Source organism: Desmodus rotundus, chromosome 2, assembly GCF_022682495.2.
Source record: "Desmodus rotundus isolate HL8 chromosome 2, HLdesRot8A.1, whole genome shotgun sequence".
Classification (NCBI taxonomy): domain Eukaryota; kingdom Metazoa; phylum Chordata; class Mammalia; order Chiroptera; family Phyllostomidae; genus Desmodus; species Desmodus rotundus.
In genome coordinates this window covers 31,740,866-31,768,759 of record NC_071388.1, presented here as the reverse complement: position 1 = coordinate 31,768,759, position 27,894 = coordinate 31,740,866, and the positions used below count along the sequence as shown (strand labels likewise).

Genomic DNA, 27,894 nt, shown 5'->3' with positions numbered 1-27,894 from the left:
CCTGGGGGTAGAAAGGGTGATCTAGACCGAGACATGGTGACCAAGGAGCCTCCACAGCATGGGCAATCAGTGCTTGCCTAGTCAGGCCTCATAGCTGTAGTGCCTAGTGGCAGGGGATCCCAGCCACCTGGACAAGGTGCGCGGCTCAGGGTCTCGCGGTCTGTCTGACCACCGCGGGGGGGGGGGGGGGGCCGCCCCGCCCCGCCCCTGCACCGCAAAGCACGCCGGGGCCAGGGCGCGGGTTGTCATGACAACGCCACCACGGCGTCCTGCTGGGGCAGAGGAGAATGTGGCTCAACGAGGAGAAGACCGCCCGTCCCAGGACCCCGTTACCCACTCCGGCCCCCACTCCAAGCCGTACTCCTACTCCGGCCAGGGCCCAGGCGGTCGGTAGCGGTAAGAAATAGGGTTTCCTTCCTCGCCCGAAGCGCGCACGGGGCGGAGGAGCCTGAGCTGCGGAGCTGCACCAGCCCGTTACTGAGAGCAGGCTGCGGCCCGAGGCTGCGTGGTGGGAAGGTGCTTCGGGAACCCCAACTGTGGCGGGAACTTTTGGGGCTCCTCCAAACGCGGACAGGAGGGGGGCCTCAAGCCCCTGCGGCGGGTCTGCCCTTCGCGCGATATATTGGTCTAAAGGAAGGTGTGTCTGTCGGTCTGTCGCTTTGCTCTTAACGATCTGTAGGGGGGCGGCCGAGGTCTATGGTGCTCTTCTCGGGCCCCTTTTCTGTGGAAGCGCCAGAGAGCAGGGCCCAGGTGGATAAGAGGCTCTTGAGACCGTTCTGATGTTGCACCTGTATGCCACGTACGTTTTGAATATTTATGCGTCCATGAATTATTTTTAGCAAAGTGAGCACGCTCCCTCCCCCTCAAGGTTTACATTTTGGATGCTTGTTTTAAAGCGTGTGCTTCTTCGTTTGGAATGGTGCTCGAAGTCTCACCTGAGACAGGCATTGTTATGCTCTGTCGTTAGCATAAAAAGGAAATTTAAGCTCGAGAGTTTAAGTAACTTGTTAAAACTAGGTTGGCACCTAGTCTGACTGGCCTTGACCCTTGAGTTTCCCAGTGCTTGGCTCTTCAGAATAGGAGGGCCGGAACCACCTCCAAACGAGATCTTTCTCTAGAAATGCTAAAATGTGCTGCTAAGGGAAAATTGTTTGGAATTCAATGCCTAGGCAAGGATGAAAAATGAAATTTAGGTTAGATTCCTGACATTTTCCTGCGTAGCTGGTTATTCTTAGTTTTTGCTTTCCAATTTGAGGACTGATATATTACTTTTCTTATACAGTATAGGAAATAAATTATTGGTGCCATAAAATCCTGACACACATACACTGCATAGGGGAATTTTACATGAAAGATAGTAGCAAAAATATATAACAGAGACGTTTAAATACTTTAAATCCATGGCCTGTTAATTAAATAAACATGCTTGTAATTTTAGACTCCTTCATTCACACAAAAAAATGAGGTTAAGTATGATACATTTCTTCATGACCTGGGCATGGCACAGCCAGCTGAGGGCAGGCAGGACCCTCAGATCCGCAGGGCACCCCTCTCCAAATTTTAATACTAAGGAAGGCAGTAGCCACAAAGGAGGAAAGAAGCCCAGTGCGAGCTCAGCTCCAGCATGTAAATCTGTTTGAGATCTACTTGCTTTGTTTCCTGGCCAGGACATGAATAACATTTTCTAGATTGCATGTGAACTGTGGCCGTGTGTGTCTGGGCAGTGGAGCATTTTTATCCTTCCCTCCAGGCTCAACAACTTGAAGAGCCTTTGTGTACCTGAGTGTTTTAAATGTCCTGAGAAGTGTTGTGGGTTAGGGTCTATTTAGCTTTCTCTAATTCAGCATGTTTCAAACTTATATGACCATAAAACCCATTGTAATTAGAACATCTTGATTGATCATCTTGTAGAAGATTGGTATTCTGCAGAACATAGTTTAGGAAATACTGTGCTAAAATATTATGTGAATAGAGGAAAATTTCCTAAAATATGTGAAGGATTTCTTATGTACATCCATCCACAAGACAGAGATTATGCTGACATTAAACATTTTCAGAGAATGTTAATGACGAGGGAAAGCTATTCACAATGTTAATTGAAAATCAAAGGATATAGAACTATATTTAAATGTTCCAATTTTGTTTAAAAATACATGTAAAAGAGCCCTGGCTAGTATAGCTCAGTGGATTGAGTATAGGCCTGTGAACCAAAGGGTTGCTGGTTCAATTTCCAGTCAGGGCACATGCCTGGGTTGCTGGTCAGGTCCCAAGTTGGGGGGTACGTGAGACCACACATTGATGTTTCTCTCCCTCTCTTTCTCCTTCCTTTCCCCTCTCTCAAAAAATAAATTAAAAAAATAAAAATACATGTCAAAGAAAACAATAGAGAGGAAATAGCCCCAGACCTCAATTGTGGTGGTTCTTTGGCAGTGGGATTGCTGATAAATGTTTATTTCTTTTTAAATAATTTTTATGTTTTAATTACAGTTGATGTACAATATTATGTTGGTTTCAGATGTACAACCCAGTGATCAGTTATTTATATAATTTACGAAATGATCACCTGATACTTCCGGTACCCACCTGGCACCATAACAGTTATTATAATATTATTGACTATGCTTCCCTATGCTGCACTTAACATCCTCATGACTAGTTTGTAACTACCATTGGTGATTCTAAATCCCTTCACCTTTTTCACCCAGCTCCCCACCCACCTCCCCTTTGTCAACTGTCAAAATGTTCTCTGTATCTTTAAGTCTATTTCTGTTTTGTTTGTTCATTTATGTAGTTATTTAGATCCCTCATATAAGTGAAATCATATGGTACTTGCATTTCTCTCTCTGACTTATTTTTTTACTCAGCACAATACCCTTTTGGTCCGTCCATCTTGTAGCAGATGGCAAGATTTCATTCTTTTTTACGGCCGAGTAATATCTCATTGTTCTTATGTACTACATGTTCTTTATCTGTTTATCTATTGATGGGCACTTAGTTTGCTTCCAAATCTTGGCTACTGTAAATAATGCTGCAATGAACATACAGATGCTGGTGTCTTTGTGAATTAGTGTTTTGGGGTTTCTTTGTATTAATGCCCAGAATTGGAATTTCTGAGTCCTTTTCTGTCTCTTGTTGTATAGCCTTTGATTAAAGTCTATTTGTCTGATATAAGTATTGCTACCCAAGCTTATTTTTCATTTCCATTTTCACAAAATATCTTTTTCCATCCCTTTACTTTCAGTCTGTGTGTCTTTTGATTTGAGGTGAATCTCTTGGAGAAAGCATATGTATGGGTCTTATTTTCTTATCCATTCAGGCACCCTGTGTTTTTTGATTGGAGCATTTAATCCATTTGTATTTAAAGTAATTGTTGATAGATAGGTATTATCTCCTACTAGTAGATTCTTCATTTCAGTTACTATATTTTTCATTTCTGACTGATCCTCTTTTATGTTTTCTATCTACATTTTTATGTTTCCTGTCTCTTTGTTGAAGTTCTCATTGAGCTGATCTATTCTTCCTGTAAGTTCGTTGAGCATCCTTATAACCAGTGTTTTGAACTCCATATCTAGGAGATTGCTAATCTCCATTTTGTTTAGTTCTTTTTCTAGAGCTTTTTCCTGTGTTTTCATTTGGCACATGTTTCTTTGTCTCCTTGTTTTGGCTGCCTCCGTCTGCTTGGTTCTATGTATTAGGTAGAGCAACTATGTCTCCTTGTCTTGGTAAAATGGCCTTATGTAGTAGACGTCCTGTGGGGCCCAGTGGTGCAGCCTCCCCCCAGTCACCTGAGAAGGGTGCTTCAGATGTGCCCCCACCCCATGTGGGCTGTGTGCACCTTCCTGTTGTAGTTGAGTCTTGATTGCAGTTGGCATGTCAGTGGGAGGATTGACCCTCTAGGCTGATTGGCTTCTTTGAAGGTCTGCTGCGACTACAGCAGAGGAGCTGCTGTGCAGGGGCCAGTCTCATGGAGCAGGACTAACTTCATTGGGGCTCTGGTGTCTGCTGAGTCCACCTCTTGAGTATGTGGCTTGGAGAGTGGTTGGGTGGTTCTGTGGCGTGGTCTGAAGCTATCCTGGTTGTGCTGGCTCTGGGGCCTCCCTGGAGGTGCAGTCCAAGATCAGCCGCTGCCTGTTCTTTGCCCAGGTGAGATATTAAGTGATATGCAGGTGGTTGCCACTTGTACTGGGCTTGGGAGGTGCCTGGGAGAGTCTAGGCTGCAAAGTGAGCCTGGCTGTCCCTAGTGCTGGGCTTGGGTCGGCTTAGTGAGAGGTAGGGGGCATGCCAAAGGCAGATGCTGCTTGTTTGGGGTTTATGGATCTTTCATAGATTTTAGGGAAGTCCAAAGCATGAGCCAAAACAGGGCATTTGTGTAGAAGGAAACCCCACTTGAAGTGGCTTGGTTGGGCCTGAAAATTAGGTGGGGTGAGGTGTCAGGGTGGGGCAAAGGCATTAGCCAGGTTGATGGAGACTCAGCTACGGCACCCTCCTGAGCCTTCAGGGACAGGGCTCAGTAAAGGCACAGTGCTTCTGCCAGGGAGGAAGCTCCCCTCCAGCCCTCGCCCTGATGCCAGACAATTGAGTTCTTCCCCATGCACCCCTGGTGCCTTTAGAGCTGCCTCCCCAGAGCAAGTGAGTCTGTCAGCACGTCCATGTATGGGCCCTTTAAGAGGAACACCTGGGATGCCAGCAACTCAGCTTCAATCTTTGCTGGTTTCCACAGACAGAGTCATAGAGACTTCTCATTCTGGCACTGGAACCCTGGGCTAGGGATCCTGGTGTGGGGCTGGGACCCCTTGCTCCTCACAGGGGACTTCCGCAGCTGAGATATCCCTCCCTATTGTTAACTGTCACATGTGGGTGTGGGACCTGCCAGTTAGTGTCTCTGCCCCTCCTTCCAGTCTTGACGTAGCTTCTTGTGTGTGTCCTTAGTTACAGGACATCTGTTCTGCTATATTTCAGGCGGTTCTCACTGATGGTTGCTCTGTAGTTGTAATTTTGGGGTGGTTGGGGAAGAGGTGAGTACCGAGTTTACCTGTGCTGCCATCTTGACCAGAGCTGTTTCTTTCTGATGTTGAAGTTGCCAAGTTGTCTGATAAGTGTGGGTTATTGATTTAATTTTGAAGCTTATTTTTAAAAACTTTAAGACAAAGTTTATTCGCTTTGGGCTCTAATGTAGTTGTTACCTTAAATCTTGTTTTGCAAATTTGTTTAGCAAACTCTTTAATTTACATGGTGCAGAATCCACTCAGCAAAGGACATCTTTGAGATGTAGAGACTTAGAGAAGCTGGCTCCAAAAGCACCAGCCTTGCTGAGTAGTGAGATCTCTGAGCACAGACTTTTAAAAGAGATTTTACACAAAAGATAGGGCAGAAAACAAAGACAGTGACAGGTAGCTTCCACCCCAGAAGGCTTGGACCTTGAAAAAAGATTCTTTTAAAGTAATATCCAAAACACTAAGACCATAATGGAAAGGTGTAGGTGTAACAGAGGAAGGAGATCTCAGCCACTGCTTTGTTTCTGTCTTCTTTATTAAGGACTGAGCAGGGCGGGGGTGGGGGTGGGGGTGGGGTAAATCACCTTTAGAAGGAGGAATGGGAAGGCAGGGTAGGTGAAGAGCTTCCTTCTATGAGTCCATGTAGCATTCAGAACCGATAGAGCTATGTTCAAAGATGCCATCAACTTGCATGGTGTGAGGGTATCCAAGAAGCCTAAGGGACTTGGTGATTTTTCAGACCCCTTTTGAATTTGGATTCTCTGATAAAACTGTCTATTTGAAGCCATCATAAGAAACCTAGTTATCTTAACACCCAGTATGGCAGAGTGGGAAGCAGCTTTGGAGTTGGTTTGATGGTTTGATTCTCTACTCTGCCCTTACTATAACTGCTTCACTTGGGACAAAATACTTCGTTTCTCTGACAGCATTTTGCTCAGCTACCAGCCTTAGATCCTATAGGGGTTAGTTCTCCTTTCACGTCAAGTTGGTGCCTGCCCCCCTCAGGGGCTGTTTCTGTGGCCCTGGTTCTCCAGACAGCATTTTTATTCTCTCCCATCCCTAACGTCTATTTCTTTCCTCTTTCTCTGTTCTTAATTCTTTCTCCTTTTCTTCCCCATCTCTACACACACACATTCATATCTTTGAAAGAAGTTTAATTATTTTTTGGGGGGGGCTCCTGGGATAATTTATATATGATGAAGGGTAATAATAATGCATTTATTTTTCAAAAGCTCCAGAACCTGTTCGCAGTCTCCAGGAACATTATAATAGTCTGTGTATGGAAAAGTCCCAGAAAACTAACCCTTTTCTATTGCATGTACTCCAAGGAGTGGATGAAGAAATCAGAAAGGGGTAAGGAAAGCAAATACGTGATTATATCAATAATATTCCCTGATGTTCATCTGTGTGAAAACCCTGGAATACTGAGTGGATTCAAAGCCACTTGCACATGCTTGGTGAAATGGACAGACCTCTTGACTCGGCGGAGTGGCTGGCTGACACTGTCCGCAGGTCTCGGAGGCAGTGCCTGTAGTCTGCTGGGAACAGCGCCAGACCGGCAGGCTCCACATCTGGGCTCCAGATGTGTCCCTAACTCCTGTGAGCTTGGTTTGTTTATACAAATCATCGAAGTCTTCAGTGTTGTTATATATCAAGTGGGGGTACTTTTGTGTGTGAGAGAGAAATTATTGGGTTGGCCAAAAAGTCTATTGAGTTTTTTCTGTAAAATAAGAAACACTCTTTTCATTTTTACCAATAACTGTATTGATTTGGATATTTTGAGTATGTTGGCTATCTCCTGCTATTTGCTGCTAGTGGGTAGAGACCAGCGGTGTTGCTAAATCTTCCAATGTGTAAGACAGCCTCACAGCAGAGAATTATTTGGCCAAAATGTCAGTAGTTCTGAGAAACTTCAAAAACCATTTTGACACATTCAGTCGGTCACAGCACCTTCTCTATACACTGCACAAATTTTTTTTTGCATTTCAGTTGTGTTTTTAGCTTTCTTGAAATAATAAAGCATAATATGTTAGAAATGTTGCATATTTTCTTCCATCTTCAATATTAAAATGCCGAACAAAAATTCACCAATTTTGATGTTTTTTTAATGCACGCTGATATGACAGCTGTCACAATACAACCTAACAAAATTGTTTTGAATGAAGTTAAAGACAACTAAGCACTGCTAGAGCCATCGTATGGGAAAAACTAAATGGGCTTTTTGGCCAACCCAGTAGGTTATATAGTATGTATTAAAGTGCTGTGGAAAATTTAGTAGGTTTAAGTTATTTGGTGTAAATTTATGTCACAGTGCATATGGGGTTCTGATAAATGCTGCTCATGAGTTTACTGTTTCCACATGAAGAAAAAAATACTTCTTCTGTTCTTTACTGAGTTTCTCATTTCGCATTTTCACAGAGCGGAAGGGATCACATTAAACATGGCTGGTAATGCTCACTCAGTGCCAGTGGAAAGAGTGACAGGTGAAGATTTTTGGATTCTTTCCAAAATTTTAGAGAAGAATCCTTATATTAATGGTATGTCTCCTTAAAAATCATTACTCATGCATTTATTTTTCTGACTTTAGTATTCATCATTAGGAATATCAGCTTCTGTTCATGTGTGTTCCTCAGGTTTGGATGTTAGATATAACTTCATAAGTGATGTTGGTGCGTACTATGCTGCAAGACTGCTTCAGGTATATTTTACTACAAAACGTTGTATGTCTTTTTTTTTCTTCCAGAGGCCAATTAAGAACCAGTCCTTTCTTTGGGACGTGCAGGGTTTGAGCAAGCTAAGCTGCTAAATTAGCCCTGTGGTGCAGACTCACTTTGGAGACACTCACACTGAAGTGCTGCGTATGGTTGCATTTTACCTAAGAAAGACAGTGTGGTCCACTAATTAGAGAAGGTGTACTTTAAAAAAAAGGCCTCGTTTCAACCTCAGAAGATCAGCAAATATGTGTTTGCCTCTATTCTCAGTTAAAATGAAATATTTAAAGCAGCAGATATCATTTTTTGATTCTCCTGACATTGGCTTTTTAATTTTATAACTACTTATCCCAACCTCATCTTCTAAAAGTACTTTTAATAAGTTTAAAATGGCACACAATATAAGGGCAGAGTGAAAATAAAAAGATGAAGAGATGTTATTCTCAGCCATCACAAATGAAAGTGCTACAAAATCATCAAAATGTTCTTAGTTCTGTTTACTGTGAAACCGCCAGGGGTAATGGCACAGGCAGAACACTGGTTTGCAAAATGCCAGTTCTGACTGTGGTATATTTACAACACTTGAAATATATTGGAAAACACATTTGTGCCTTGCCCTCAGCAGAGCTGGTAACTAACTAGAGCTCCTGAGTCATCTTCTACAGACTTGTTGTGCACTACGGTTAAACACATAGAGCACATCCACGTTTTGAATCACTGGCCTGAGCTGAGGGTAGTCTTTTTCTTTTACTTATGTTGCAGTTATATTTATGTTTAAATGAGAATAGTGATTTTTTCCCCTTTAATTATAGTTTCTTTTGCTAGACTTGCAGATTTTCTGGTTTATAAATATTTTCTTTGGAGGTAAATACTTAAGTAAAGCAGCTCATATATTATTGATTTCTAATAATACATGTGTAATGGCATCTTTTTTCTTCTTATAGAAACAACGCAGTCTCATTTACTTAAACGTCATGTTTAACAATATTGGGCCCAAAGGTGGAGAACTGATTGCTAAAGCACTACATGTAAGTACTTAGGTGCCTCAAACTAAGATTGTATGCGGGAACTTTAACTTCTCATGTCTTGGAACCAACAGAATCAAATGTTAATGTGATGTACATTATTTTACTATTGTGGGAATGTATATTTTTCATTACACTTCGATTTACTAAAATGTGAACATTATATGAGCACTTTTGAACTCATTTAAAAATAAATAGCTTAAAATATAATTCACATACATAAAATTTACCCTTTTAAAGTGTTCAGTTCAGTTTTTTCCCAGTTTAGTCACAGAGGGGTGCCACGGTCACCACTGCCGCTGCTTTCAGAACCCTGTTCTCCCAAGAAGCCCCGTGCCCGCTAGCTGTCCCTCTCCGTCTCTCTCCGTCTCTCTCTCCCCTGCTCACCAGCCCCTGACCTGCTTTCCCTCTGCAGATTGCCTGTTCTGGACGGTTTATATAAATGGAGTCACATAATATGTGGCCTTTTGTGATTGGCATAATGTTTTCAAGGTTTATTCTTTTTATTGCCAAATAATATTCCATTGTGTGGCTATATCACATTTCGTTCATCCGTCCGCTGATGGACATCTGAGTTTTCCTTTTCCTCTCTAATGAATGATGTTACTGAGGGTGTTTGCACACATTTTGTGTGCACGTGTTTTTATTTTTGTGGGTATTTACCTGGGAGTGGAATTGCTGGATCATTTAATATTTTGGGGAACTGCCAGACTCTTTTCCAAAGTGGCTGTCCCTTTCTGCAGTTTCACCGCCAGTATATGAATGTTCCAATTTCTCCCCATCCTCTTCAGCACTTATTATCTTCCGGATTTTGGCCATCCCAGGGAGTATGAAGAGGTTCTGTGGTGGTTTTGAACTACATTTCTCTAATAAATAGTGGTGTTGAGACTCTTTACATGTACTACACGTGCTTTTTAGCCATTGGTGCATCTTCTTTAGATAAATGTTTGTTCAAATTCTTTGCCCGTTTTAAAATGGGGTTGTTTGTCCTTTTGAGTTGTATGAGTTCTTTATATATTCTGGATACAAAATCAAATAAATATTATGAAATATTTATCAAATAAATATTTTGCAAATATTTTTTCATTCTCTAGTTTGCCTTTTCACTTCTTTAATGGTGTCCTTGAAGGACAATATTTTTAAATTTTGATTAAGTTCATCTCTTTGTTCTCATGTTGTTTGTACTTTCGGTGTTATATCTAAGAAGGCTTTGCCTAACTCAGTGACAAAGATTTATACTTATTTTCTTCTAACAATATTATGCTTAGCTTTGTCGTTTGGTTCTTTGATCCACTTTGAGCTGAGTTTTTCTGTGCGACTGGAGCTGGAAGTCTCACTTCACCCGTTTGCCTGTAGACGTGTCCGGTTGTCGAAGTGCGGTTTGTTAGACTGCGCGCCCCCGCCGAATTGTCTTGACACCCTTGTTGAAAATCAGTTGATGATAAATGTGAGCGTTTATGTCTGTACTCTATTCTGTGCTCTTAATCCCTACGCCTGTCCTCGGGCCACGCCCACATCATCGGACTACGGCGGTATGGTGTGGTAAGCTTTGAAGTCCACAAGTGTGGTTGCTTTGTTCCTTTTTCAAGACCATGTTGGCTCTTCTGGGTCCCTTGCATTTACATATGAATTTCAAGTTTTCTAATTTCTGCAAGAGAAGCAGCTGGGATTTTGAGAAAAATTGCTTTAAAACTTCAGATTAATTTGGAGAGTATTGCCATTTTAACGACATTAAGTCTTCTGATCCTGACTTTGGGATGTTTCCATTTATTTAGGTCTTATTTAGTTTCTTTCAACGATGCTTTGTAGTTTCCAACGTGAAAGTCTTGCCCTTCTTTTGTTAAATGTATTCTTTTTGATGCTATTGTAAATGGAATTTTCCTAATTTCATTTTTGGGTTGTTCACGGCTAGTGGGTGGAAGTGCAGTTGAGTTTCACATGTTGATCTGGTGTCTTGCAGCCCTGCTGAGCTTGTTTATTCTGTCAGACTTGTGCGTGTGGGTTCCTTAGGGTTTTCTACTTACAAGATCGTAGCATATGCAGAGATAATTTTACTTACTTCCTTTCCAATTTGGATGCCTTTTGTTGTTGCTGTTGTTGTTTCTTTTTTCTTGCCTAATGGCCCTGTCTAGAGCCTTCAGTATGATGTTGGAGTTGCTGAGTGGACATCCTTGCCTTCTCCCTGCTCTTTGGGGAGCCTGAATTAGTTTTAAAGATAATTGTTCACACTTACGTGTCCTGATATGTATATTTATTCATTGGGACAATGAAATGTCTGTAATTTTCTTTGTGAAAGATTTATCCAAAAAGTGAAATGATAGAAGGCATTAAACTTTGCAAATGCCTGAGAACTATATCTTTAAAAGTAACACAGTGAAGTGACTGTGTAATGGGCACAGGGTCTCTTTTGGGAGTGACGACCGTGGTTGAAACTGGCTAGAGATGAAGGCTGCGCAATGCTAAAAGCCAGTGAATTGGTCACTTCTCAATGGTTAATTTTGTGTTACGTGAATAACAAAGTGGTATAATTTGCTTAGAAGATAAATTTATAGATTTTCCAGTGAAAGAAGGGTGTATTAAAAGTCTGCTTCACTTAATGGGTCATTGTTTGGCATCTGCTTCCTTGGCATTTTTTCTGCTACACTGTTAAACTAGATTTTTATCTATTATGGAAAATTGAATGTTACCTTTAAGAAATATATCCTATTCTATCTCCATGAAAAATTGCTGAGTCAAAAAGGAAAAAGGACTCATAGACATGTGTGGTGATTGCATTGGGAAGGGGCCATAAGGGGACTAAATGGCAATGGAAAAAATACATTAAAAAAACTTAAGCGACCCCAGTGATGCAGCCAGAGGCACCTGAGGGGTGGCCCAAGGGCCCATATCCTGGTTGGCTTGTGAAGGAGCTTAGGATCCTGGTTTCTGGGTTTTGGTGATGTTGGAGGAGTACCCCCAGCCCACTGCCCCCACTCCTTTCTGATTCTGGTTTGGAGCTCTGGATCAGGGCCTTGGTCCTGATCAGTTTTTAAATAATTATTTAACAGTGTAACTTTTAGACCTGCGTGACATCTACAAAGCATCCAATAAAGAAAGAAGAAGCAAAGAAAAAAAAAAAAACTTAAGTGAGGTTTGATTGTTTTCCTTTTCAGAAGAATACAACTCTGAAATACCTAAGAATGACTGGAAACAAGGTTGAAAATGAAGGTGGAATGTTTTTTGCTGCCATGCTACAAATTAATTCATCCTTAGAGAAGTTAGATCTGGGCGACTGTGATCTGGTGAGTAAATTGGTTATGAGAAGGTCACCCAGTAATGGATCATTTTCCCTGGGAACCGGCATAGAGACCAGCTACATGACATGACTATAAATGATTAGCCGGGGTGGGGAGGGCGGGTAAGGGTGGAAAGAAAGGGGAGGGGCTAGACAAAGAACGTGTATGAATGGCCCACAGACACGGACAAGAGTGTGGGGATTGACTCTGGGAGAGGGGGTGGGGGTGGGATGGGTGGAGGAGGGCAAAGGGGGAAAATTGGGATAACTGTAATAGAATAACAGTTAAAAAAAAGAAAAATTAGTGTGGTTTTGAAAATAACATTGGTTTAGCATTCAGTTTCTTAAGTATGTATGAAAAAAGTAAACTTTTCTCAAAAACTACTAGAAATTTTCATTGTTCTATCTATAAATATACTGTAAATGTAATGATATTATAATGATATTTTTGAAAAGAAAAAAACATGATTTGCCTTGCCCCTGATGTCGAATAGAGAATGTCAGAGAAAAAGTTTCTTCTTCTTGGCATGATAGTGCTTACTTAATAAAATGATTGTAGTAAATAACATTGTAGAAGAATCCCCAGTATAATAAAGATCTTACTAAACTTCCATCCATAACCCTTCTTAACCTGTATGGGATTTTAAAAGAAAAAGACCGTGCTCAGTTTAATTAAACAAATACTACTTTATTGGTGTAATACACAATTTTACTTTTGAAAAATTTTGGAAGTGCGTGGCTATGTTGTAGCATAAACACCTAAAACGATGACGCCAAAAGCTGCTCTGGGCCTCCTCCTGGCCTGACAATGGGAAGCCTGTCGTTTTTGCATGCCTTGAAATTCCAGGCTTCATTTTCTCAGCATGCCTTTAAACCAGACCTTGAGGCCTAATGTTGGGAACTTGTACAGGGACATGAAAATAGTAAGAAGGTCCCGGAGGCTCTTTGGGGTAATAGGTTCTGGGGCTTAAAAAAGTAGTGGGTGCAGCCAGTATGTCTCTGGGAAAGCATTAACTCAGTGTATATCTTCCACACACACCAGCCACAACCCTAGATTCTTCTAAGTATATGAGTGCATTGGATATGATCTCTGCCCTTATAAAGTTTCTGTTTAATTGGGAAAATATCAATAAACAGAGGAAAAAATGCTAGGAAGACAGCCAAGTAAGTACTCTTGATGATGGGGAGGAGGTAATTTGCATAGTGGGATCATGGCCTAAGACCTGGGGAAGCAATGTTTAGGAGTCCGGAAGGATGAGAAAAGCCTGCATTGGAGAGGGTCCATCCAGAACATTCCAGGCAAGGGCTCTGATGCACAGACTCCGATAGTGCTTCTCCAAGTGTGGTGTAGGTAGTATTACTGACACAGATTGAGGTAATTTTAATACACAGGTACATATTTTGCAGATGTTTTCTATTTACTTCAAGGGATTATGGTTTTCCATTTATAGTAGTGATACAGTGTTTTAAAATAAAGTGAAAAGTGAGTTGACTTCATGGAAAAGTGTTAGGTAAATAGTAAAATGATGTTCAGATATGGCAAAAATCACTTGGGAGGTACATGAATGGTGGAATATCAAGTCAGTTAGGTTTTGAGAACTGAAAAGCCAGTGGCTGGACAGAGGGAGTTAGAACAGCGCCTCACCGTGAAGGTGGAGAGGTTCACAGCGCCACTTTCAGCAAAGGCACTGTAGGCCGTGTCTGCGGGACATGGGAAGAAGAGGGGTTTTATTATAAACACAAATCATGCGAAGCCCTTAATTGAGGGCTGACGCGATCTGACTGGTGCTTTCCAAAGATCGTTCGGTTTCTCTGTGGGGAATTAGGGGGTGGCAGGAGGAAACCCACTGCCCACTCAGGAGGTTACTGTGGGAGTGCCCATGGGAGATGAGGACTGGGTCGGGGTAGCCACCAAGGTGAACTAAGCTGAAACTTTTTTAGAGGCAGAATCTGTAAGACTTACTGACCAACTGGATGGGAGGGTAGCAGGACTGTGGAGTGAGAGGAGGCCCAGGTTTTACGGCATAAGCGCCAGGGGTGTGTGGTGGTTCCGTCACTGAGATGGGGAGGATTGGGCCCACCCCGTAAGGTAGAGAGGGAGGCCTGCGGAGTGGTGAAAATGCCATTTAGGAACCCTACCCACCACCCACACACTTAAAGTCTGAGTGTGAATATAAAAGAATGCTGGCACAAGGACGTCTGTTCTCAGTAAGACAGAGCCCCGACCGGGGCCCACATGTGTGTCTGTGTGTCTAAGGTCTGCGCCATATAGAACGTTGAGTGCTTGGGCGCAGACCGAGGCAGACACCCTAGGGAATGGGTACTGAGACTCCCCGTGCATGTTGTTAGTAGGTGTCAGGGCAGGGTGCAGAGAGCGTAACAATCCATTTCTGAATTTGGTCAACCTCGAATTCAAGGAGCAGGAAATGCTTAAACTTTTTAAAAGCACAATTTGATTAATCAGATTCCAGATTACTAATCTTGAAATATTTATTTATAGGGAAATTTTATACTTTTCCAGTTTCCTTAATGAATTCATCTGTTTTTAGGGAATGCAAAGTGTGATAGCATTTGCTACAGCTCTGACTCAAAACCAAACAATTAAAGGAATAAACCTAAACCGACCTATACTGTATGGTGAACAGGTATGTATTCCAAATGATAGTAATTATTACCACATGTGAACAAAACAAAGGTACTACTTACTAAATGTTATGACAAGGTTCACAAATGCATTGTATTTTTAGAATTGTAAACTGTTTATAAAAATGAAACTTTAAAGGAAAATTATTAATTCTGGATAAGAGTTTAAAACTAAATATGTTTTAAGCTTGCTTATTTAAGCTGTAACATGCCATTTTTTTTCCTTTCATAAACTCAAATTCTCAGTAAACCTGTGAGAGGCAGAGTAGTTACAATGAAAGAATAAAAGATTAAAAATGTTAAAGGCTATGTCATAAGCCAAGTGTGAACTGTCTCATTTTGTCATATTGAAATCAGGAGTAATAATGGCAAAATGTGTGTGAATGGCAGTCCAAGAAGTCTGGACCTGATCCTGTAGGCAAGCTGCATCTTGGAGACAGAAAGATGAGTAAAAATGCGGTTCCTACTTTCAAAGCTTCTCCTTGCTCCTTAACATCCTTGTAGGTGGCTTTCCTCTCTTATCAGTTGTAAAAAGCTAGAGAAAAAGAACTCGTTGTATTGTTGATCTAAACAAAAACATTATCTACCAAAAAAATGTTCAAAGTACTTTATATAGCTTTTAAATTATCTATTTTACTGTTCTCCGTTAGTATGAGTCATTGAGAATTAGCCATATTTTAAAAGTATTTTCAAGTATTTTTCATATTCATAAGTGTTTTTGCATTCTTTGCCTACACAGATCTCTCCTTTGAATTATCTCTGCACTCTTCCATATCAAAATTTTGGGAATTTTATGTTAATTGCTTCATGTATATAAATCTAATCTGTTTAACAAGACATCCAGAGTCCTCAAATACAAGCACCCTTCTTCAAAGGCCAGCAAAATACCTGGTTCAAAGTGAGGATTCAGTGAATTGCTTCAGTTGTGATTCATTCAGTTAATACATATTTGAATGCAACCCTACATCAGAGGCAGTGCTGAGTGCTAGAGATAAGAAGTCAAACAGCACATAGCTGTTTGTCTTCAAGGAGCTTTCTGTGTCCATGGAGTGAGATCAAGTTTGGAGGGTGGCATGCTCAGAGTGCCTTGGGAGCATGAGGAAGGGGGACAAGACAGGGGGACAAAAGGTGGGTGGGAAGGTTCTCAGATTGAGGACATGACAGATATGAAGGCTAAACATTTTCTGGATTAAAGCCCCAAGGAAATAAATATGTTAAACTGTATGAAATCACATTAGAAGCACAATTCCTCTTTTAAATATGTTGAATGGTGTCATTCATTACTCCCAAATCCACCTGAGAAGAGTTATTACAAGCCCAGGGCTCTTTCTCAGGCCCAGGCCCTTGCTCTCAGTCTGGAACTTCAGCTAAATAAACTCTAGCCTGCTTCTCTCCTTCTGCAAGACAGCCCCCACCCTCTCTATCACTGAGTATTCTCTTAAACAGTTGTGGAGTAGAATCCTCTTATGCCTCCTCATGCTTTGCAGTTCTGAAATGTAAGCCTGCAAAATTATTCTGTTTTCAAGTTTTACTTTTCATGATTTGGGGAGCTTGGAAAAATATCGATGCCAGGTATCACCCTAGACAAATTAAATCACAAACTCAGTGAATGGAGCTAAAAAAAACCCCACCCTTTACCATTTCTGACACTAGTTTTCTCTTTCAAACTTCTTGACCTAAAAATGCAATCAAGGTGTAAAACACAAATATTTTTGAGTATGTCCTCCATTCCAGGCACCATCCAGAGCAGTACTGGATTTCCTGAGTGATTAGTTTGCATTTGTTAAGATCACAGACTACAGCTTCCCCTTGTCAAAGCAGTAATTTAAACAAACCACAGACAGGATTATAAAGTATTGAACAGTGATAAATGCTTTGTAGTTTTCTATAGAACTCATTTTGTGTAGGTACTTTAATTCTGTGTGGGAAGTATAATTTCACTTATTTACAGAAAAGGAAACATGAAATAATTTGCTCGTATAGCTAGAAAAAGGCAAATCTAGCATTTGGACAGTTTTATTATAAAGCGCATGTACAATCTGCTATTGCTGTGTGGTTTCATCTAACTTTTAAAGTTTGTCTTAACCCTGGCTGGTGTGGCTCAGTGGATTGAGTGCCGGCCTGCAAACCAAAGGGCCGCTGGTTTGATTCCCAGTTGGGGCCCATGCTTGGGTTGCTGACCAGAGCAACCACACCTTGATGTTTCTCTCCCCCTCTTCCCCTCTGTCTAAAAATACATAAAATATTTTAAAGTTTGTCTTAAAAGTACTTTCTGGAGGCCTATCCAGAAAGTACCCAGCCATGTAAGTAGACACATTTATTGAAGAAGATACAAGAAACATTGCACACAGGACAATGACGCCTCAGTCCCTTTCAAAGTAGGCACCATGGGACCACATACAATTCTCCCAATCGCCACAGCTGCCTCATCATATTTTCCTGAATCTCATCAATGGTCTGAAATCTCTTCCCTTCCAAAGGTGATTTTAGTTTTGGAAAAAGCCAGAAGTCACAGGACGTCAAAGTCACGTGGGTGATTTGATGTTTCATCAAAAAGCTCCGTAGGAGACATGATGCGTGAGTGGATGCGTTGTCATGATGAAGCTGTCAATCACCAGTTGCCCACAGCTGTGGCCTTCTGAATCATTCAAAAAATTTCCATGGAGGAATGTTCAAGCTTAACACAAAATTTGTTGCTCTTCTTGCTCAGTCCTTTTGAATGTGACAGCCACACAGTACACACACTCACTCCGTGTTGTCTACTGCCCCCATTGACTAGTCCAGTGACGTCATTGTTCACACATGCACATTCCAGTCCACTCTCCTTGGCTGCCAGGTTACATTGACGTCGGCACAAACTGTTCTTGTTACATTAACAGTGGCTGGACTTTTTCTAGACAGACCTCATATATGGTTATCAATCTTTGTGATCAGCATTTCCAATGACTCTAAAACTTACTGCAAATACAACAATCATGCAAAAGGACCATGAAATACTTTGGCCCATTCATTTCAAAGCACATTTTAATTTTGTTAAAAATTCGAAGTGCTTGGTATTCACATCCTCATTGACGTTAAATACCTTTTGCCTGGAAGCAACTAGATTTGAAGATTTAAAAAAAAGTCTTCCAGTGACCAGAAAGCAAGAGTAAAACATATTTAGACATTTGGGATGATTATAAAAGGGAGGAGTCAGGTATATCAATTGGTTAAAATGAGTATTTTAAAATAGAATCAAGACTTTGTATTTAGCCTGCTGTGAAGCATGGAGGTCAAGAGCAAAGCTTAGGGACATATGGAAGGTCAAGAGCAGTTTAGAGACTCTTGAGGGGATGGCAGGCAGCAAGGGAGCTTGTATGCTCAATACACCGTAGGGCCGATTGGTTTTTTTTCCTTCTGAAATGATTATTTTTGGTAACAGTTATGATTTTTTAACTAGCCTCTTTTACATTTCTTAGTCACTGCATTTTACAAGTACCTGCTGCCTGTTTCTAGGACCGTAAACATACCATAAGTGGCAAAAACGGTAAAGATTATCATGGCAAAAATGGCTTCTTTTCAAAAAAAGCCAGGCCAAACAAAATGCAAATTGTAGACTGTCCTAACTGATGTCATCTTTTTAAAAAGCTTTTTAAAATAACTTAGCATGTGTTCAGAGCAAACACGTACCACTTCAAAATTATACTTTAGAAAAATGACTATCTATTTTTAGGAGGAGTCCACTGTTCACCTAGGCCACATGCTGAAAGAAAATCACCGCCTTGTGGAACTGTATGTGAGTAAGCACGACGTAAGAAGCTCTGGCCTCAAGCAGCTGTGTGACGCGCTGTATCTGAACAAAAGCCTGCGCTACCTCGATGTCAGCTGGTAGGTGATAACACGCAGCAAGTAATTCAGAAGTTAAGACATGGGAATAATCTGTGTAAATATTCACAGTATGTAGCATATTTTATTCCAAAGATCAGAAAACACAACCACTGTTATCAACCTTTTGTCCTAAGCTTTATAATTTAGTTTATACTGACATTAATCACCTAACAACTCCAGTGAGCAACTTAATTATGTAAACCATTAATAGCAACATTTTATGGTAAACTTTCATTTTTTCTTTCTGGAAATTGAGTGATTAAAAATAAATGTTTACTAAACCAGGAAGTACTGTTTATCACTATGTTCTTAAAAAGATTTTATTTTTAGAGAAAGAGGAAGGAAGGGAGAAGGAGAGGGAGAGAAACATCCATGTGTGAGAGAAACATTGGTCAGTTGCCTCTCATACATGCCCTAACCAGGGGCTGAACCCACAACCCAGGCTTGTACCCTGACCGGGAATTGAACTGGTGACCTTTCAGCTTGTAGGACAACACCCAACCAACTGAGCCACACTGGTCAGGACACTATATAACAGTTTTTAAGCATGTTATCGCTATGAACTTCACATTTTCAAATATAACTACATATTTTTTTCCTTTCACAGCAATAAAATAACTCGTGATGCAATCATTTCTTTGGCTGATGTCCTGAAAAGCAATACTACCTTGGAAGTAATAGATCTTTCTTTTAACAGAATAGAAAATGTAGGAGCAAAGAAACTCAGTGAAACTCTTGCTTCACACAACAGGAGTCTTAAAGCGTTAGTATGGTTTTATATTTAATCAAAATAACAGAAAAATTTTTGTAACCTCAAACCACTTAAGATTCATGATGAAATATGTAAACTCATTTTCTAAAGTGACCTAACATTAAGCTTATGATAAACATTTCAATTTCTTCTATTTTTGAAAAGTACTCTTAAAAATTAGATTGATTCTACTTATGATTGCTTAAAATTAAATGAGAAAATTCTTACTGCTTATATTACGAATTCTTTTTGTTTAAATTTTTATTGTTATTCAATTACAGTTGTATGCCTTTTCTCCCCATCCCTCCACCCCACCCGGCCAAACCCACCTCCCTCCCCCACCTCCACCCTCCCTCTATATTCTGAATTCTAACAGAAAAAATCAATCATTCATATTGGTCAACTAAACATAATGAATAAAAAAATTACTTTGGTGACTTATCTTGAAAAGTGTATCTGTAATCCATCCCCAGGCACTTACCAAATAATAACAAAACAATTTCCAAAATGTAGGTAGCCCTGCTAGGTACATGAAGCATACAATTAGAAAACTACGTTTCTGGGATATTAGGAATTACATGGTCCATATTTTGACTACTACCTTAAACATATGTAAGGATAATGCCAAGACTTTACACAATAACCTGTTTGTAATAAATGTTGTTGCTAACTTATGCATTCTCTTTTCATGGAAATACTGGTTTCCAGGGTTATTGGTTTTTGTTTCCCCATAGGCTGTCGGTAGTCAGCAACAGCATAGAGGGGGAAGGACTTGTTGCCCTTGCACAATCGATGAACACAAACCACACACTCTCTAATATCTACATTTGGGGAAACAAATTCGATGAGGCCACATGTGTGGTAAGTTTGTTTCTTGACTGAAAGTTTATTTCTTGGGGTCTTCTCTATAACATCAGACATTATAATTATTTACACTGTTACAAGTGCATTAGGAATGATTACTAAGTAGAGTGAGACACGAGTTTTGATAAATTTTAACATTAATTCCTAAAAATTAGCTACTGGAAATTTGGGGGTTGAAATAGCAAAAGATATCAAACTACATGGAAATATAAGGTCATATACTAAAACCTGAGTTTAGAACTGATGAAAAGCTAAAGCAGAAAACAACTAGACTTTTAAATCTTTTACTGTATAGTTTTGCCTTTCTCTGTCATTGCAAACTGATTGACAAACAGTTTAACGTATTTGTACGACACCCTTACACAGATACCAGTGATCCATGAGATATACGAGGTAATTTCTACAATGAAGAAATACTTAGGCAGCCAGCCAGGTCAGCATCTAATACTGTGGGGATTATTCTCTTAGCCTAAATCTGTAGATTAGCTTCAGCGGCTTCATAAAGTCCACATAGTTGTATGACAAAATCTGCGCTTGTTTACTTTTCTTAGAAATGGTTTCCTCACTCTCATCAGATCTTCAAGGACATATACAATAGCTAACCCCTCCCACCTCACTAAGAACCTCTGTGGGATTTGAAAATTTTGACCATGGATCTTAAGTCCACAAAATTGGTAATACAGAGAATTGTTAACTCTGGTAGTCATTTTTAAAAAGTGCCTAATATATTAGAAATTTTACAAAATTATAATTCCATTGTGTGAAATTAAATGAATAAAAACCTAACCACAGTACCTGGAAAATATTAAGACTCAGCAATGTTACTCAGAATATTTATTATACACTGAAAATTAGCACGACTAATTTGTTTAAGCATTGTATAGTGAACAAATTATTTTCTTAATGATATAGTTTCTCTTTTCCTAAAAATCTTAGGCATACTCTGACTTAATTCAAATGGGCCGTCTAAAACCAGACAATACAGATGTGGAGCCGTATGTGGTGGATGGACATGCGTATCTTGCAGAAGTCTCCAATGGCCTTAAAAAGTACTATTACTGGACACCAACTTATGGAGACGCTTGCAGCCTCTCGTCTAATGCAGGTTTTAGTCTTGTGCCAGTAGGTAAACAGCTGTGAAAAACGGCTCTTTAATGTTCATACATTTGTCTTATTACGTTCACAGATTAATATTTTATTGCCTATTATTTTTTTCATAAATCAGAACAAGTTATTTTTGTCCGATATATAAAAGATACATTAAACTTTGTACAACTATGCATTATGAAAAACTGAGTAGTATAATTTTTAAAAGAAATTTGACAAACTATGGACTAAAATTTTAACCCTGGAGAATTAAGGAACTAAGCTATTTTTATAAAGAAAAATAAAACCAAGTGTAAAACAGCAATGAAGCAAAGTCATAGGTATGCTAACTGGAAGTTGTCATGAAGTGGCAAAGCGGTTTCAGGGGCAGATTCTTAGGGAATTTCAAGGGGTTTAGGGGTTGAAGTATTTTATATGTCTTATTTAGGTGTTACAGATGGGTGTTGATAGAATCTCACAAATAAAGGCAAATATATTTAAATATCCATTAACAAGTCAGCGCTGCCAGTGAGCTTTTTAAGACAGTTCTTTCTTTTGGAGGATGCCAGTAACATTTTAAATGATTTAATGGTAAATAATGACTGTTGTCTGAGTCCAGTCTTGTTTTCAAATTAAGATTCCTATGAAGAGGCAATTGACAGTATGATCCTTTGATTAGAGACCTATATTCACAAATTTATTAATTCATACATATGCAGAGGCTACTTAATCTGAATGATTTATTACTGCTCAAGCCAAAGTATAAAAAAAAAGTATGTACGTGAACAGTTTTTAAAAGGTACTTTGAGGTTCTGCAGTCTAAAGTAAGTAACAGCCTATCTCTAAATGTTGAGAAAGGAGGTGTAAGAAAGGTGGTGGCCAGCTTTATAGTTATCAAAGTAATGACATTCACTTAAAAGTATTGTGAATTCCCCTAATCATACCTGTAGTCTAAAAATTTAACGTTAAAATAAACAAACATATCTGCCACTGCCCATTCCTTTAGTAGATTAAACCATTAAGGTAAATATCACCTACTCACTATTTCATCATTTTAAAAGTTTAACAGGTCTTTCCTTATATTCGGCACCTTTCCATACTCCCTAGGAAGGCAAGGATGGTGGTGGTGGTTATAAAGTGGGAAGAACAGTTGAATAAATTTTATCAGGCATTATTTTCATTTAATGTTAGAGAGTCATTGAGCCAGAAAAGACCTGAAGGCCTTAACAAATACATTATCCTGCTTGCAGAGAGATCAGTTTGAACCATCCAGGAGAGATGGCTGCCATCAGGTTGAGTCTGTACTGAAAAACACAATCTTAAAACATCTGGAATTGGTTGAAAAGTATACACTCAATAGTTCATATTAGTGACAAAATGTGTGAAATGGATTTCAAGGGTTTATACATTATAATAAAGAAAACTACCATATCTGGTAATGAAATTTTAGATATGACCTTCCATGATGCCAAAAAACCCCCACACTGAGTATTTGCTGCCAGCAAATGTTTACAATGGAGTAAAGCTGTAGAGAGCACAGAATGTATCCTGACACTTACACTGATTTTACTTGTTGATTTTACTCTTTGCTATTAAGTTTTATCAAGCCTTACGTGGCAATGTTCTTTTCTACATGTTTCAAATCTTTTCTTTCCATTTTAAGATCTCACCCCTGCAGATATAAAGACTAGTTGGTTTTTTACAAAATTCTTTTATGTTATTACATGCCCAATATATCTAGAACTAAATCTCTCTCTCTAAAAAGCTGTATGTCCCAGGAAGGTCAAAGTGTCTCTGTAATAATTAAAAATGCGATAGGAAGAGAATAAAATTTCTTAATCAAATTTGAAAAACTGCAGAATTCAATGAAGCCAAAAAAAACCATGCTATAGGAAAAAATAAAAACATTTTAAACAACTGCTACTCCTAGCAATTAAAGATCCGATAAACTCAAGCTTGAATGACAATTAATATGACAAACTTCTTATACTTGAAAATGTCTAGAGTTAGCATAGTTTGTCAAAACTACAGACACTAAATCAGCATTTTTTAAAGTGGAGAGCATCACAATCCCTGGGGCAGATGTTTAAAATACGTTTAGATTATTAGAGTCAGACCTACTGAATCAGAATTTCTAGGCAGTCTGTGAAATCTGTATTTTTACAATCCAGGTTACCTTTAATCTCACTATAGTTTAAGAACCAATGATCTGGTTTTCTCATTCTTCAAATTTTTATTTTTTAGAAAATATATACATACTTCTTTTAAATAGAAGCATAACAATCATACAGAAAAGTACAAAAATCATAAGTGAACAGCAAGATGAATCATCACAAAGCTAGCCACCTATGCTAACCATGACAGGCAGACAGCAAATGCCACAAAATGCCTTATCTCCAACCCTCTTCCAATAGACACCACTATCCCGACTGCTCACACCAGAGCAGTTTGGGCTGTTTCTGAATGTTATATAAATGGAATCAAACAGTATATACGTTTTTGTATCTGACTTCTGTTGCTCAGCATTAGTGATTCATGTATATTATGTAGCAGTAGTCCATCTTTTACTGCTCTGAAATACTCTATAATATGCTGGGTATTAGGAATCTACAGCATTCTGGAAAGATAGCCTCTCAGCTGGGACACAGTCACATCCAAGGAGACTTTAGTGACATGGCTTGCTTTTCCAGGCCTCTCTGTTCCTGTGTGCTATGGTGGGGGTCCCACACATTTCCATATTCTCTCTCCCAAGAGACTCAGGAGATGGAGTTGCAGAAGTCTCAGGTTCTCTTCACATAAGAGAACCAAGGTGAGGCCAGTGCTAGCCAAGAACTACTGGGGTTCCTTCAAGGATAGGAGAAACCTGGTCACGTATTTCATAAGCTGTTGCCTAGTGTGTCAGAGGCCAGAAAGATGCCCAGAGAATGGACGAGCTGAAGACACTGACTTCCGTGATGCCACTGTGTCCTGTAGGCCCCTCCTCCATATAGCTGGACACCATTTTGGAGAGAAGACAAAGGGCAGAAAATAAGATAACAATATTCTAAGAGTTTAAGCATTACTTTAAGATATTATAAGGCTAGGTTTTAAAGTGGTTAGGACTAAAAGTTATTTTCCAGATCTCCCACTGGTGGGAGGTCAAGAGGAAGGACAGGTAAGTTCTGTTGGAAAATGCTACTTCCTCTGCACATGTGAAGTGTAATGAGCAAATCTGCACCCATGTATGTGTTTTAGTGGAAGTTTCCTTCCATTTTCCTCTTAGCAGTCCTTTAAGATCTGGCTGAGATACAGCCTCGTATCACAGTGCTGCAGATTATTTTATGCTCATTTTACAATGTTTAAAATTTAAGCAAAAAAGCAAGAAACAAAGTGATTTATACTTTTTAGATATTTGATAAGATAATGATCTTGTTTGTGCCACATGATCTGCTGTTCAAACGAAATAGTATTATGTCTTATCTCCTACGCAAACCACATCCACCTGGCTTCTGCTTCCAATTACCCAGCCCAGTGTTGTCTTTGACGGGCATCCGACTTAAATTCCTTGTACCACGTGACCAACACAAAGCCACTTCTGTCTTTGTGAAACTTGCACCACCATTTTTGTGTTAATCGCTTTCCATCTCCTTCTCTGTCTTTTGCTCATTCTTTAAATGCATTTCCCCAAGATTTTGTCCTCATCTTTTGTTCTTCTGTACCATCTCCCAGGGCTGCCTTAGTCATTTCTATCACAATAATTATTAGTATTATTCTGCAAGATCTGTATCTCTCTCTAGTTTTTAATCTCTCCTGGGTCTCAGGCCCCATTTCCAACTACTGCTAGATGGTTTCACATGGATACCTCACCACCAATCAAATTCAGTACATCCAAAATAAAGTCTTCTCTCTCATAAATGTCCTTGGTATCACCATTTCAATCACTAAGGATCAAAACTTACGAGTCTTTAAGTTGGGCTACCTGCAAGGAACAGAAACTGTGACCCAAGCCTGTTTAAGAAAAAGGGGATTTACTGTAAGGGTGTACAGGCAAAAAAATCACTGGCATCCAGCGACAAGGAAATGAAGCATAGCAGTGCCACCTCCAGAATGGGACTGAAAAGCTAGAAACCCAGGCCATTCCTTTTACAGGACCTCAGTTGTTTGGTTCTGCAAACCTATTTTTTCCCCTGGCTCTGCTCTACAAATCAACTTTCTCTGCTCTTTCCTTTAGACTTTGGCTTGCTTCACCAACTGTGGGCTACTTGTGAATGAAATGATCTTTTCATTTATGTGTATGCATAATAGCCTCAGAATTTCATAGAAAGAACTAGCTTAGTTTGGCCTAAGAATTGTTTCTCCCCAGTAAGGTATGTTCTGTCAGCTGTGGTGTTAAGTATGGAATCATGTGGTACAAATGTGGCTGTCCAACCCCTGCCCTTCAGCACTCCACTTGTAGTTTGGTGTGTGTGAGAACATGGTTTATAAACTTGGCTATCTAATCCCATTTCTTTGGCACAGGCTAAGGGTAGAGGACTCTGGCAAGTAAGATGGTGTAGATAACAGACCATGTCTACAGGACATGTCTTAGATGTCTCCTCATTTCATACCTCCTCCCCACTCTGCCTGTATCAGTCAGCTGTGTGCAACCTGTTCCCATCAGCATCTTGTTTGCAGATCCAGGGGAGCAATGGTCCTTTCTCTGTCCATTCAACTCCCTTTGACTGCTCAGCATTTCCTTTGCCTTCCTCCCATGTAGTACTCAACATTCTAATTTATTTTATTGCTATTTATATCCAGGCTGTCTTTCCCATTTGACTGTAAACTTAAGGTGTTTATCTTGTTTATCTTTGTAGCTTTATGTATTATGATTTAACTTTCAAGCATTTGAAATAGTAGCCAGATATTTTAATCCAAATATCTGTTCACATCCACAGTGTTTATTTTAGTCTGTTCTTCTCAAAATGGGATAACCTATTTCTGCATGATTACTTAATTCCTTAAACAAATATACCAAATCTCACCTGAATGAATGGGAAGAGGGGTTGCAGAAGACAGAATAATAAACTGTTATTGTCTCAAGAACTTAATGCTCCAATAAGTAAATCTCAGTACTATTCTTAAATGAGTAAAAATGTAGAATTTACAGACATTGTATTAAAATACAATTTCTTTTTACTTGGTGGTATTTCTAGCTAAGTTCTGCAGACTCAAAATCTCTGAAAAAGATTGAAAGTGGTATCAAGAGCTTCATTTATAAATGCTTCCCAAAGGAAGAACATAAAGAAATATATAGGATAATAATTCTCACTGTATAGTATACATTAAAATAACCAGTGGGGCTTTGCCAGCATATGTATGTCCCAAAGATTCAGCAGGCCTAAGTTGGGGGTGGGGCTTGGATATCATCATTCTATAAAGATGTTTCTGATATGCATCAAGTGTTAGAACTATTATTCTTGGATATTTAGAAACATGAATACATGTCTTTACATGAGTATGTTTAAACTATTCACTTGCACAATTTCTGTAGAATTAAAACATACACAAAAATGATAAACTATTGTTGCAATAGAACTGATAGAACCTTATCTTTTGGAAAGAAAAACAATTTTCTGAAATTTGTCTTATCAGATCCTTCTATGAAATTAAACATAAAACAAATACCATTTAAAAACAGCAAAAATCATTTATATTAAATCTATTGTTTCTTTTTCAAGTCTAATCTCTATCAATACAGTAAGAAAAATCTAATAAATATAAAACAAAATTTAGAAAATAATTCATTTCTCTTTAGAAAATAATTCATTTCTCAGTAAGACTTCAGTATCCCAAACACTTTCAAAATACTTAGTAATACTTAAATAATTAATAGACCCTTCTCAGCACTCTCTATAGTAATATAGTAATATAGTAATATTTAAAGATGAACTGGACTAAAATGATAATTGTGTTAGAATGATACTGGATACAACTAAAATATATGCACATCATGATAAAAAAAAAAGAATGGTATTATGAGAAGAATGACAAGACAGGAAATTCAGTTTTCAGTCTTTGTTTACCTGTCATTCTGGAAGAGCATCAAGCCATCCCAATTTAAAATAAAATTATTTAAGCAGCAGATAATGTGATGAAGAAAGCATAGCAAATCAACCACACCCCCTCTAATCCAATAATACTAAAAATAATAAATGTGAAGGTTAATCTATGCAAAGGCAGAATGCTAATTACCATGTTAGAGGAAATTGGGTAATTTCTGCCCTCAGAATTATGACATCACTGTAGTGTTTTTAAAAAGAACTTTTGCTCATTAGATGCTTAGGTTAATAAAGATGTCAATTAAATATAACCTCTCCAATTTAGCAGACTTCTTTAAAAAGCTGAGTCTTTTAAATTTCTTTAAAATATTCACATTCCAATAAATTCCTATTGTATTTAAGCCAGAACAGATTAGTTGAACATTTTATAACTTTATAAATTGTATTTAAACTCAGTATAATATACATGCATAATTAGATTTTAGATAAATAATTACCTAAATACTATGTTTGATGGAAATACAAGGCAATATTTCAGACTCTATTCAATTATGTCAATCCCATGGGTAGCAATTTATTGTGAAAATGCTGAGTGTGCTGTGAAATGGCAACAATTTCTACAGTTTACAAGAATTAAGTAGTTTTATTACGTCCCCTAGTTG

At 39.1% G+C, this 27,894-nt stretch overlaps 1 protein-coding gene across 3 annotated transcripts; it reads left to right on the top strand.

Moving 5' to 3' along the window:
- The first annotated feature begins 265 nt into the window (after nt 1-265).
- On the top strand, nt 266-27,892 carry LRRC34 (leucine rich repeat containing 34). 3 transcript variants are annotated; one of them, XM_045197789.2, is made up of 12 exons: nt 266-396; nt 6,227-6,347; nt 7,413-7,531; nt 7,628-7,692; nt 8,650-8,733; nt 11,883-12,011; nt 14,554-14,649; nt 18,360-18,514; nt 19,122-19,277; nt 20,000-20,126; nt 21,066-21,251; nt 22,466-27,892. In XM_045197789.2, exons 1-12 carry the CDS (start codon nt 288-290, stop codon nt 22,583-22,585), a joined length of 1,467 nt encoding a protein of 488 aa, XP_045053724.2. In that variant the 5' UTR covers nt 266-287; the 3' UTR covers nt 22,586-27,892. The 3 variants fall into 3 exon arrangements, with proteins under 3 accessions (XP_045053724.2, XP_045053729.2, XP_045053727.2); XM_045197794.2 differs by lacking the exon at nt 22,466-27,892 and having other exon boundaries at nt 21,066-22,456; XM_045197792.2 differs by lacking the exon at nt 22,466-27,892 and having other exon boundaries at nt 7,604-7,692; nt 21,066-22,456.
- Nucleotides 27,893-27,894: the final 2 nt, after the last annotated feature.

Coding starts and splice junctions, on each gene's coding strand:
- LRRC34 (XM_045197789.2), top strand. CDS start 288: ATGTGGCTCAACGAGGAGAAGACCGCCCGTCCCAGGACCCCGTTACCC. Junction 7,532..7,627: donor GAAGAATCCTTATATTAATG/GTATGTCTCCTT, acceptor TGTGTTCCTCAG/GTTTGGATGTTAGATATAAC. Junction 20,127..21,065: donor TCGATGAGGCCACATGTGTG/GTAAGTTTGTTT, acceptor TAAAAATCTTAG/GCATACTCTGACTTAATTCA.